Source organism: Eurytemora carolleeae, unplaced genomic scaffold (genome assembly GCF_000591075.1).
Source record: "Eurytemora carolleeae unplaced genomic scaffold, Eaff_2.0 scaffold310, whole genome shotgun sequence".
Taxonomy (NCBI): domain Eukaryota; kingdom Metazoa; phylum Arthropoda; class Copepoda; order Calanoida; family Temoridae; genus Eurytemora; species Eurytemora carolleeae.
In genome coordinates, this window is record NW_019396216.1 from 102,695 (window position 1) to 115,948 (window position 13,254).

Here is a 13,254-nt window from a genome sequence, read left to right on the forward strand (position 1 = left end):
GACACCCTCATGTTATCCTAAAGTGGACTATATCGGGTCCCCGCTAAGAAAAAGTCACATCAATTTTTAAGACAGGGTCAACAAAACGTTTATAGGGCTTTAATTTTACCGCTCTATTCTTACTCACTTATGCTTTTCTGTAGCCTTTTACATGTACATTTTAGCACTTTAAAGCAAGCTCTGGTTTTTAAGAAGATAATTGGCAAATATCTCATCGATTTTTCTTGAGAGATTGCAGCCTTTAGATCAAAGTACCCCCTCCTCCCTGTGTTCGCCCGAGTTTGAACTGTGACCAATGCAACAAATATAATATGATCAATTAAGTTCATTAAGTACTTTACCCCCCGCGCCTTCTTCCATCATTTATGAAAGGTTTTCCCCCGGGTCGAGTCAAGGGGGGTTAAAAATATGCAAATTTTTATTTTTTCACTCAAAATAAACATTTTTTCTTTGAATTTTTTTGTTTATCAGTTAAATTATAGTAATAGTTGTATTTTAGGACTAAATAGATAGATAGATAGCAGATGTTCAGAAAAAGTATAAATATGAAGGGTTGGTGGAGCAAACGATCAGTTCATTACACAGAATGGTTGGTACAGGTATAATCGTTTATTTATCTTTTATTTTCAATTTTTTTATTATTTCCAGAAACAGTGAAATTATTGTCGTCTTCTCTCTTTTAAATTTTGTAAAGCGATGGCCAATAACTTTTTATACTTAAAATTTAAAAATTATAGTCTTTAAAAGCTTGATTTTATTCAATTATGCAAAATAATTAACAATGAAAAACGGTTTATTTTGCATGTATTTTGGGAAAATTTAAGGAAAAGAAATATTTAAAAATAAACAACTTTCAAAATTTTCAAATCTCTCAGATTTTTGTTGAACCTTATAAACCAAAATCGTAAAAAAGAATTGACAAAAACGAACCAACCAAGGGCTCATTACTGCGAAATAACTGATTCATCTTTAAAAATGTGTCCAAACTGACATTATTGAGAAAAATAACAGTTTAATTACCCTAACTGTTAGAATGAAATTCAATATTTTCCAAATTCCCGATAAATAAAATATGACACTAATAGTATTACATTCTAAACTGAGCAAAAGATGCAATGAACATTGAACTTTCTCATCTTTAAACTAAATTGATCAAATTGTTTCTTCAAATGACATGATTTCCACATCAAGCAAGATTAATTGAAGGTGGTCTTTGATATTTGAAACAATTTGCGACATTTATTCACTAAACTAATTTTAGAATTTCAAAGACAAATTTCAAGTCTTCTTGATATACCGTCATGTTTCGTGGGACACACTTTAGTATCGGACCAACACGTCTGATACAGGGTGTCCCTATAACATGGGAATTAAGAGACGAATTTGAAATTGTCTTTATAAAGAGTTAGCGTTGTACTTCAATGTCAATAGTCAAAATAAAGTTACGTCTGCCAGAGTTAGGGTTGGGCAAAATTCCGTTAACGGAACTGAGGTTTACGAAAAAGAGTTCGTTAACGAACGGCAAACCCCGTTTATTTTTAAACCGTTAAGGAATGGAATAAGCCGTTTTTGAAAAAAATATAACTGTTGAAAACGAAACGGAACGGATTATTTTTAAAGAAGTGAATTTCTTTTTTTCTGCTTTAAACTGCATAAAACTTGTAAAAAAATATAAAAAAATTGTTTTGGTGTTTTTAATGTCGTCTTCTGTGTTCACAACTTTAAATGATCGCGGTACCTTAAAATTTTAAATAAAAAATTTGGAGTTTGTCCAGCGGTGAAAGAATCTGGGTTCTCCTCAGAAATGGTTAAATATAGTTGATTTGGATATCTAGATACTACTATTACTAATACTACACAGTCCGTGCAGAAAAGGATAAATATACTTCAACTGCTAGTGCCGTTAACGATTTTACAAACCGTTAACGCCGTTAACACTACAAAATACCGTTAACAAATTTTTTTTTGATGCTTTGCGCCATTAATAATGAAATTTAACGATTTCATAACCGTTAACGAATTTTTTGGTGCTTCCCGCCATTAATACTTAAATAGACCATAAATGGCTGCGCCGTTAATGATTTTTTAACGTTAACGAATTTTATTGGTTTGCGCTGATAATAACGACTTGAGCCAATAACATTTGTGGAAAATTTTCTGTTAACGTTGTTTATAAAATTAAGATCGTTAACTAACCGTAATTTTAAAGAAACGGTAAATGCCGTTAAAGAAACAACCGTTTTGCTCTTATCTTTTAAATTAAAGGCTACCTGAGATTTTTCTTTCTTAAAGTTTGGAACTTACCGTTCTTACCGTTAACGAAACGGCTAGAAATAGTTGGAACGTGCCCAGACCTAGCCAGAGTATTTTTTATTTAGATGGTAAAAGACTGTTATTCTATTCTTCGAAATAGTATATGATGTTAAGTTACATATCTGCATCACTATACTAAAAAATATTTCTAAATAGACATCAAAATCGTTATTAGGACAACCTGTATTTGTACCCGACTCGACCCAAACTTGTTATTTCCGTACTGGACACGACAATTTAGACCCTGCACTAACCCATTAACCTGGGTTTAACCTACAGGGTGTCCCAGCAAGTATGATTGTTGAGAGACAAATTAAAGATCATCTTCGTCAACCAAATAAGGACAACAAATGTGAATAAAAAGGTTCCACGACTTACAGCAAGAACCAAAAAACTCTTGAGTGAGGACAGGGAAGACGACATTAAGACTCAATTTATGACTTTAAATAGTCCAATGAACATGTGACGCAGTACCTATGCTGTGTAAACAGATCCATTGAATATAATAAATGACTGCACCTTTAAAACATTATTTAGTGGGTTTAACTTCAAACTAAAATAATTTTTTAGGTTTGGGTTTCTATAATTATTTATTTTGCATAACTTTTTTTAAGGAATTCAAATGAGGATTTTTGTTGTTTTCTCTCTTCTTCAGGGATTAATGGCAAATAGGTAAAATCTTCGATAATTGTGTTTAATCAAATATTTATTTGCTACTTTTTTCATTTATTCAATTAAATATTATAGTTTTCCTATTTTCTTAGGAAAATTTTTATTCTCAACTTTTTATTCATTCAGATTTTAATTATTCTTATTTTTTAGTTTCTGTTCTTTTTTCTTTTCTGTTATAAATGTTATTTCATGAATATATCGGATTCAAAAACAATACAGTCCCTGTAATAAATATTTTCAGATTTGTGAACCGTGATATGGTTGGAGCTAGTCATGATGTTATCTGTCCTATTTCCCAAGCTAAACCCAACTTCAATATAGATCTGGTGAGTATTAGAACTATATACATTAGACACTGTTTTCCAAAAATATTGTGAAAAAACTACAGTGAAAGAACTGTAAGTGTAATTTCAAGTTGACAATACCCAATTTACAACAGTACCCTTGAAAGCTTTATCTGATCAAGTATGAATTAGATATCCATGTTTTTGCATACTTTAATAGTTTATTTTCATTTGTGGTTTTTCTACAATACAATTCCACATTTTCGTTCAGAATAAGGTTTCAAGGACTTTAAGTGTATGAAATCTTTTTAATCTGCGAGTCATTTATTCAATTATCTGATAATACCATTGACATTTCAATTAAAAAACTATTTTTTTTTAAAATTCTGAAATCTCCAATTAAATGGAAGATCTCGATTTTGAAGATTTAGAGAAGTACTCTCATAGTTGCATACGAACTCTTTTATTTTAAATGATGAACAAGTCTGTAGCAAAAACAATTTTAATGTCAAAGGCAATTTATCCTTATACTTAATTACGCACTGCAGGAAAATTATGAAAAAAAGGAAGTTTTTTATATAAAGGAACTCTTTTTGTGATTTTAGATTACCTTCATTTAAAAAAAAAGAAAGAGGGGCCTGCCCAATTCATCATGGTACCCAAATTATTTTGGATTTTTTCCACAGTTTTATTGGGTCTCACTGTATACAAAACTATCTGTGAATAAATACATTAAAAAACTAGTTTATCAGTTATTTCAGAGGCTCAGACTCCACAGTGGAAATTCATCTTATTTCTGATTTTTTCAATTTAAACCTTGATTAGAAATTGGCATTTTTTAGTTTATGGGACACTGGTACATCTTGGAATATCAATATCCCAGGTAACAATTTAGTCGGGGGGGACGTAGGGGGAGGGGGGAGGGGATAATAAAGTTTTTTTAAAGCGCTCCAGGGGGGATACTTAACCCCCTATGAATTTTGAAAACCTTAGGGGCAACGGTCAAACTTAGTCGATAATGCACTAATTCCAATGGAATTCTGATCAAAAAAAGATTTTTCAAATGAGCTTAGAATCATATCAGAAAGTTCATAGAAATGTTCGACTTTTTCGTTAATTAAAATTAAAATCGAAATAATATATAGCAATGCTTGTTTTTTCCGGATCCATATCTTAATGATAAATCAGTATAATAAAAGAATTGTACTTTTAGAATTGTTTAAAAAAAATGTTATCTCATTTTATCTTTTGTCAAAATAAACAGTTTGAAACTGTAAAAAACTTCTTAGATTGTTGCGAAGTAAAAGTAAATAAACCTAACGTTAGTAACTAAACGAACAAACCGATATCCATGCGTTTACTTTTGAAAGCAGCTGTTAGCAAATATGGTACAGGGTGTCCCAAAAAACATGGGAATTCAGTGACGAATTTGATATCGTCTTTGTTATGAATTAGCATTGTAATACCTAATTTCAAAAGCCATAATATTACTATGTCTGCTAGAGCTTATTTTATGAAAAGGGTAAAAGACTGTAAAGATGTGTCTATAATGTCTTCGCAAGATGAACAGTGAAGACAGACAAGTTTACTCTCTTTGTATACTGCAATTTTCTTGTTTTACTAAGTACAACTGTATGCAGTCAAAACATAAACAAACAAAATGTAAACATAGCAGACGAAACTCTTACAGATTACAGCTTTCTCAGTAGGTATCACTACACTAAATCAAAGAATTATTTGAAAAGACGATATCGAATTCGTCACTGAATTCCCATGTTTTTTGGGACACCCTGTAGTTAAAAATAGTGATAATCAATATGCAATAACTTTTAGAACTTTTAAGGTTTTTAGACTTTAAAAATACGCCGACATATGAAAATTCCAACGTTTTTCCTTATTAAACCATGCAAAATTGTATCCATAGAAAAAAATAAAGGAAAAAACTTACAAAAAATCACACAATAGCTTTGGGTTCGTCTATGGTTCGTTTTTCGTATTAGTCTTCTTTCAGGATCAAAACTAGGCATATTAAAGTGTTAGGAACGCAAATGTTCAGAATAAACTATTCGTAAATTCGTACAATTTTTTGTTGAAACCTTATAAACTTCAAAAACCTCAAATTTTTAAACAATTAACCAAGCTATTAGTAACTACCGGGGAAATTAGTTCCAAAACTAACATTTGGCCCATTTCTAACACTGAGTGCCAAATGTTAAAGTTTTGGACCTAATGTTATACTAATGTTATGTATACTGTTACAGAGAGATGAAGTTGACCGATCTTTCCTGCCTTTCCTTTGATTTCAACGCAGCTGGAGAAGATATTGTAGGAAATTTCTCATTCAGATATCCACCCAGGTAACGAAGGGAATGAATGTCGTCTTCTTTTTAGTCCATTTTCACGCTTACATTTTTTATTATAATTAAAGCTCGGACAATATATATACAGGGCTACCCACAAAATATGAGATCTTAATGACGACCAAACGCTCATTAATTCAAATGATTTTATGATTAAACGTCTACATTAATGCATCAAATAATGACATTTTAAATGAATTACCAATCAAAGAAACTAGTTTTTAACTGTATGGAAACATGCCATGACTGAATTATGTACAGTCGTCTTTAAAGTCTCATCCTTTGTGGCCTCTGGGTAACCCTGTAAATTCAATCAATTGTAAAATGAAAAGTTGAATAAAAGTGCGGATACATCGGAAGAATTTATCAAATGTCGTCTTGACAATTTTTCAATAAGTGTTATACTATATTACGTAAAATTCTGTATGTGCGAAAATAAATAAATAGCCATGAGTATGCGGGAACAGTTTTAAAGAGTTCCATATAATCATTTAATTAAAAAACTAAATATCTGCAACATTCCATTATCAGAAAGTGAAGAATACGACATTTGATGAATTCTTTCGATGTATTCGTTATTAAGTGTTTCACTGTACTTCCAATTTCAGGAACAAAGTTTTCGTTTGCAGAAAAAATGTCCCTTTTCATTTATCATTTTCATGTCTTAACCCCAGCTTGAAAGTTTTCTTTAAGCCATATCATTTTTCCAATGGTGTTTAAATCTAGTTTTAATAAAAATGTATTAGCTAAATATTATTTTTTCCAGGTTTGGTCATTATTACCATATTCCAACTGTAAGTAACGTGATTGCTAACGGACAAGAAGGACTTTGGATGACATCCTTCAAAGGAGGTAAATAACACCTTTAAAGAGAAAATTAGAAATCTTTGTTTTTTGTTTACACGTTTACTTTGCAAAGACTATAATAGGGGTGAATGTTAATTATATTTATTGTTTCCTTCACTGGGAGAAATGATTTTCGAGCATAGAATTAGAGGGGAGGGGGGGAGGGGGAATTTATTTCTTTTTTCCAACTAAATAATAAGAACCATAAAGACCATTTATTACATGCTGGGTTATAATTTATTTTTACAAATTTATCATCGTCTAAAATTAGAACCAGAAAACTCTAGAAAAGGAAGACGACCTTAAGACTCAATGTATGACTTTAGACTGTCCAATGAACATGACACGTTAATTTCGCTTTATAAGTTATTCAAAAAGTTACTAGTAAAACTATTTGCTTTGAACATCACCAAACACGCTTTAATGTCGTCTTCCTATGCCAAAGTTTTCTGGTTCTCATTATTAAAAATCATTCTCGTGGAGCTTTAATCTCTTTGTAAAAAAGTCCTATTTCTGTTCACAAAATGGAAGCATTTCAACTTAGATATTTGTTAAAATATAGGGTGCCAAAGGGTTAAAATTAAGTAGTGAAAGTATAGATTTGGGAAAAAATGATAATGGACTCACATTGTATAAATACTAGTCTCCCTGCTGAGTGGTATAGTGGATACAGATTATGAAAACTGGGCTGTCTTTGTGCAGTGTGTAAATGAAAGCGGGGAAAACAAGTAAGTTTGGATTTTCAAAATTATTTATTACTAGTTGAAGGGCCCGGTGTTGCCCGAGGAAAAAAATTTGAAAAAATTAAATTTCTTTTTAATTTAAAGGAAAATTTTTTATTTTTTAGCCCATAAGTGTCCACAAAAAATTTCAGCCCAATCGGTCCAGCTGTTTGGCCGGCTAAACTCAACATATATATATATATATGCATACATATACAAATGTCTTGTTTTATTACAAAAATTATTGAGTACAGAGTTACACACAAAGGATGTAACTTCAAAGACGACTGTACGAAATTTAAACTGTCTGTTTTCTTGATTTCATGATTCTCGGAAACTCTTAAATTGTTTCTTTATTTGCCAAATCATTAAATATCCCTTTTAAAGACTAAATTCTCAATTTAACCTAAAGATCATAAAATTTTAAGAGTTTACGGTCGTCTTCACAATCTCATTCTTTGTTGGAAACTCTGGATAAAAATAAAATATTAAAATATCGATTATTGAATCTATAAATACAGAGAAGAATTTTCAACCAAAGACAAAGTTTTAAATTTTTCTGTCAATATGAAACATGACACATAGAGTTTTATAATAAGTTTATAGAAAAAACAGTGTGACCAGAAAACAGTAAAATAATTGTCGTTTTTTAATTCTTTTAAATGTTATACTGCGACAGAATTTAATGAGTTTGGGATAGGTTGCTAAACTTCCTACTGCCGGTTCAAATTTGAATCACCGATTCAGAGGTAAAGATTCATGAAGATTTAAAGCAGCGATTCTGGAATCTGGATTTGAACCGGCACGGTAGGCTGTTCAGCGACCTATTCAATTTGTGAAACTCGGTTCTTGGTAATTTTAGAAATGGGTCCAGTAGACATACGAGCGACTTTTTAGAATGAAAAAGAAAGTTGGAAGCCGACAAAAATTCCACTGTGTTCTGGTTACCACTGTAATTTACCACCGAATCCATTACATTTCCTGCACTATGATGATTATTTTATGATAACTAATATATGTACAATAATAATAATACTTCTAAACATAGTAATAATGTAAAAAATAGTTTGGGGGGAAAGTGATTTATTTTTTCACCAGGTTTATGTCAACCCGGGTTCTCTCAAGAACTAGAGATCTTAGTCCCCAGGACTGGTTGACCGTCAGGGAAGCAATCCAGGTATAGTTCAAGGTCTGGGTTGGATATAATATATCCAGGTATAGGTCAAGGGCTGGGTGGGATGTAATATATCCAGGTATAGTTCAAGGGCTGGGTTGGATGTAATATATCCAGATATAGTTTATGGGTTGGGTTGGATGTAATATATCCAGGTATAGTTTATGGGTTGGGTTGGATGTAATATATCCAGGTATAGTTCAAAGGTTGGGTTGGATGTAATATATCCAGGTATAGTTTATGGGTTGGGTTGGATGTAATATATCCAGGTATAGTTCAAGGGTTGGGTTGGATGTAATATATCCAGGTNATAATTACAGATGCAGTTAAAGAGATATTATAATTACAGATGCAGCTAAAGAGATATTATAATTAAAGATGCAGTTAAAGAGATATTATAGTTACAGATGCAGTTAAAACGATATTATAATTACAGATGCAGTTAAAGAGATATTATAATTACAGATACAGTTAAAGAGATATTATAGTTACAGGTACAGTTAAAGATATATTATAATTACAGACGCAGTTAAAGAGACATTATATTTACAGATGCAGTTAAAGAAATATTATAATTACAGATGCAGTTAAAGAGATATTATAATTACAGATGCAGTTAAAGAGATATTATAATTATTGATGCAGATAATAGATATTATAATTATAGTTGCAGATAAAGAGATATTATAATTACAGACGCAGTTGAAGAGATATTATAATTACAGATGCAGTTAAAGAGATATTATAATTACAGATGCAGTTAAAGAGATATTATAATTACAGATGCAGCAAAACAAACACAAAGTAATGTCGTTTACAAAATAGAGAATAGAGAATTATTGCAAAATCGATCTTTAAAATCATCCAGATTGTTGGGGCACGGAACACCTTACAAACGTCTTATAGGTCTCAAATGGTTTATAAAAAAATTCTCTACAATTCTGCACTCTCCGCCCAACTACAATGTCTAGCCAGACACTCCCTTCAAAAGAACAAAAAGAGATGACATTCTACCAATTTGTACTTCTTATTTAACTTAATAAGCCACTCAGTAAACTATTTTCCATGTATTTAATATTCATTCTTTTGCATATTTCATTCAAAAAGTTTTTTTAGAAAATATTCTCTGTTTTGAAATGTTTGGGCTCTGTTTCTCCTCAACTGTTACTTTCCCCCTTGATCAAATAAACAATCTACCTTGATGGATTTATTTAAGAAAATATACAAATTGATAAACTAGTTCGCATACATTACAGTGAGAACCAAAAAACAGCGGAATCGGAAGACGACGTTTTTGCGATTTAGTGTAATTGATGTTGTTACGAAGCACATAATTTTCCTTGTAACTTATGAAATTACGTAAAAAGTTAAAGGAGTAAGTTAACGTTGCACAATTGCTGTGTCTCATGTTCATAACAAAAGTCTAAAAGTCGTCTTCCTAGTACAGAGTTTTCTGGTTCCTTCTATACTTTTAAACTTTTCACAATATTTATCATGGCTTTAATAAAAGTTAATATTAAAAATATGATATGTACACTGTACAGTGTACGTGCTAACCAAAAAACAATAGAATAGGAAGACGACATTAGCTAAACTTAAGTGTATTCGATATTGTTACAAAGCAAATTGTTGTACTATAGATAGAAGATAGTTTTTGAATCAATCACTTATTAAGTAAAATGGGTCTGTTAACAGTACACAATAGCTGTGTTTCACGCTTATAGGACTTAAACTATAACTTGATTCTAAATGTCGTCTTACTATTTTCTGGTGAAACGCTAAATCCCTTAATCCATAGATTAATTAAAAAAACAGATACAACACTAGATGTGGTCTTTTCAAGATTTCTGTGTGTTTCGTTCACAATAACACTGAGGCAGAAGCCCAAAGTAGTTACAGTAGTCGGCGTAGAACAGGCTCTCTCTCCTATCTGTTATTTTAATTATCCTATGCCTTAATCAAAGTTATTTCTTCCTAGTATAACAACCACATGAAAATGCTTTTTATGGAGATTAATGCATGATCCCAATATCTACAACATAAAAGTTCTGACATTTTACATTTTTTCATTACTCAATAGTATTCAATCAAGTGACGACTCTATATCGTTTTTGCTCCACTAATATAGAGCTTGTCTTGTATGTACTCTGTGTCATTAGATTTAAATCTATCACATAAAAACAAAATCTTCTGAAACTCTGAATATATCCGACAATTTTTTAGATTCAAGGAAAGCATTCACATTTTGAAAAGCTCATGAGAGGAAATTTTTTTGTCATTAAATAATAAAAAACAATTGTACGCTTTATTTGTTCCCATGTCTTGTTTTAGACCTCTTGTACATATTAAAAAATTTTACCAAATATTTTAAAAAACAGATTTTTGTTTGATAAGTCTTGGTTGAACTAATTCACTCTGTTTCACCAATTTTCTCCTGAAAATGAAAAAAATGAATTTAAAAGTGAAGATGGAATTCTTTCGATTCAATCCAATAAATAGTTTTATAAAATAAGTCTCTTCCGAGCCTTCATAAAATAATAAATATAAAATGCACTGATATTTCCACAAATTTTGTTCTAAAGAAGATTTATTTCTGAGCTCTAGATAAAGGTATTATAAATCCACGACGTTGCAGCTGAAATTGCTCACAAGGAAATAGTTGAAAGGGACTGCAGTTGAAATTACAAGTGACCCCCGCCCCCTGGTATCCGATCATAACAATTTTAAACCCAAGGTTTGATTTAGTATAACGAAGATACAGGGTTACCCACAAAGAATGAGACTTCAGAGACGACTGTACAGAATTTACACTCTCTGTTTTCTTATATTTATGCTTCCCTGCAACTGTGAACTTGTTTTTTTGTCTAATCTATTAAGACGCCAAGAAAAGATTATATTCCAAGTAAATGACTTAATCTAACCTCGGAATCCTCAAATTTAAAGAGTTTCAGGTCGTCTTTACAGTCTCATCTTTTGTGGGTCCTTAAGAAACTGTGTGACGTCATTGACGAATTGTTTACTCTGGTTTACTGCAGTTCTCAATTTTGGAATTAAAAAATAAATCGTCAATGTTTAGACGAAGGTGTGAAAGGAACCGTTGTAAATCGGACATGCCACTCTCTGGAAATGGTGGACCTTTTTATACAAGAAATTAAATATTTATTTTATAAAAACTATAAAGGAAATGAAAAAACGCATGATTTAGATAGAGCATGGAAAAATTAGAACCCTACCCCCCCCCCATTGCGTCCAAGCCTTCTCTTAATTAACTAGATTAAATCTTTTTCAAATCTAATATAATAAAATCTTCTTTTATAATTTCAAATTAAAATTGTATTTTCAAAGTTTAATTAGAATTGGCTGACAACAAAGATGGAAGCTTGGCAAAGTCTAAGATTAGTTGGAATAATCTAACTTTTCATTAAAGTTATATGTTAATAACCTGCAGATATGATTAGTCGAAACATGATTGCAAGAAACACAGTTCCTGGAAAATCAACCTTACAAATATCTATTTATAAAGATCAACCGTACAGTGGTAACCAAAAAGTAAAAAAATCTTTTCTTTATTGCATAAAATGTTTTTAGTCATTTGATTTATTTCTAAAAATGTGTACATGGGTGTGGGTGTATACCGATTAAAAATAAAAATCATTGCGACATTTTGATGTGTTGAATTCGACAATCACTCCACAATTATCTGGTTATCACTGAATGCATATTTTATGTGCAAGAACACGTCACTCTAATACAGAGTATCCCATATCATATTTATTTATCTCAAAGCTTTTAACATCAAAATACCACAGTATGCTCAAGGAAACTTACACAACTTTATAAAATTATTAAATGTTTCGAAATTTTCTTTTTAGTCCCGAAAATCCCAATTTTTGAACTTGTACGATCCAATATTATGTGGGACACCCTGTAACTCTCCTTTAACTCTCCTTTAACGTGCTTACTACAGTGAGACCCATATTTCTTTGTTCAATGAATATTGTGCAGTGTATTCAGACCTATTTCACTTCATCCATTGATTTAATCAATCTACTGGTAAAACTTTTTGCATTAAAGGCTTACAAGATTGCTTAAATGTCGTCTTTCTATTCCTCGGTTTTATGGCCGTCTCACTGTATTTCTAGTCCATAAATAATGTGCTTTCACTTCAGCGCAATGTGCATCATTAGTGATAAAAGCAGACATTTTAAAGGAATGGTATACGCTAAAATTCAAGTAACCGTCCTTGCAAAGGTGGCAATGCCCAATTTACAGCAATACCCTTGAAACCTTTATATGATCAATAATTTTGAAAATACTTCCGTTTTTCTTGTTTAAAAAGTTTAAATCTAAGATTTCCCATATGTTCTTCTGCAGTAGAAATGCGCAAGTCTATTTTGTAAAGAATCCACAGTTGAAAATAATCGGTTTTTCTAAGCATTGATATATAATTCATTCTTGATCAAACAAAGCTTTTAAAGACGAGGGGATTGGATTAAAATGGGTGAATTACTATGTTTGAGGTCTATGTGCAATGTGCATAAGTAATTTGATTGTCATTTTCCTTGTGTCTAGCAATCATTTTTCAAGCAACCATATCTGCAACGTGAGTATAAATTACTTGAATGTGTTAATTGAATAAATATAATTGAATAAATACTAAGATTGAAATAAAAATACTTTTATTTTACTGTTGAGTAATGAAACGGGTAAATCCAATCTCTCATGGGTCAGTATTTGACTAACAATAGATTAAACCTAACCAATGTTGGCTTCAGAGAAGAGAGTGTGTTTACTTAATTCCGTCTATAGCTAAAGAAGATAAGGTGCTATTCGAGGTTGGGAAGGGTGCTCGGCCACCACTGAAGCACCAACAAAAAAAGCCG

At 31.3% G+C, this 13,254-nt stretch overlaps 1 protein-coding gene across 1 annotated transcript; it reads left to right on the plus strand.

Annotated features, from left to right (window-relative positions):
• Positions 1–507: 507 nt before the first annotated feature.
• Positions 508–8,402, plus strand: LOC111698387 (uncharacterized). The gene is made up of 8 exons (XM_023468709.1): positions 508–599; positions 2,928–2,985; positions 3,227–3,311; positions 4,112–4,152; positions 5,531–5,626; positions 6,396–6,481; positions 7,119–7,203; positions 8,296–8,402. Exons 1-8 carry the CDS (start codon positions 587–589, stop codon positions 8,378–8,380), a joined length of 549 nt encoding a protein of 182 aa, XP_023324477.1. The 5' UTR covers positions 508–586; the 3' UTR covers positions 8,381–8,402.
• Positions 8,403–13,254: the final 4,852 nt, after the last annotated feature.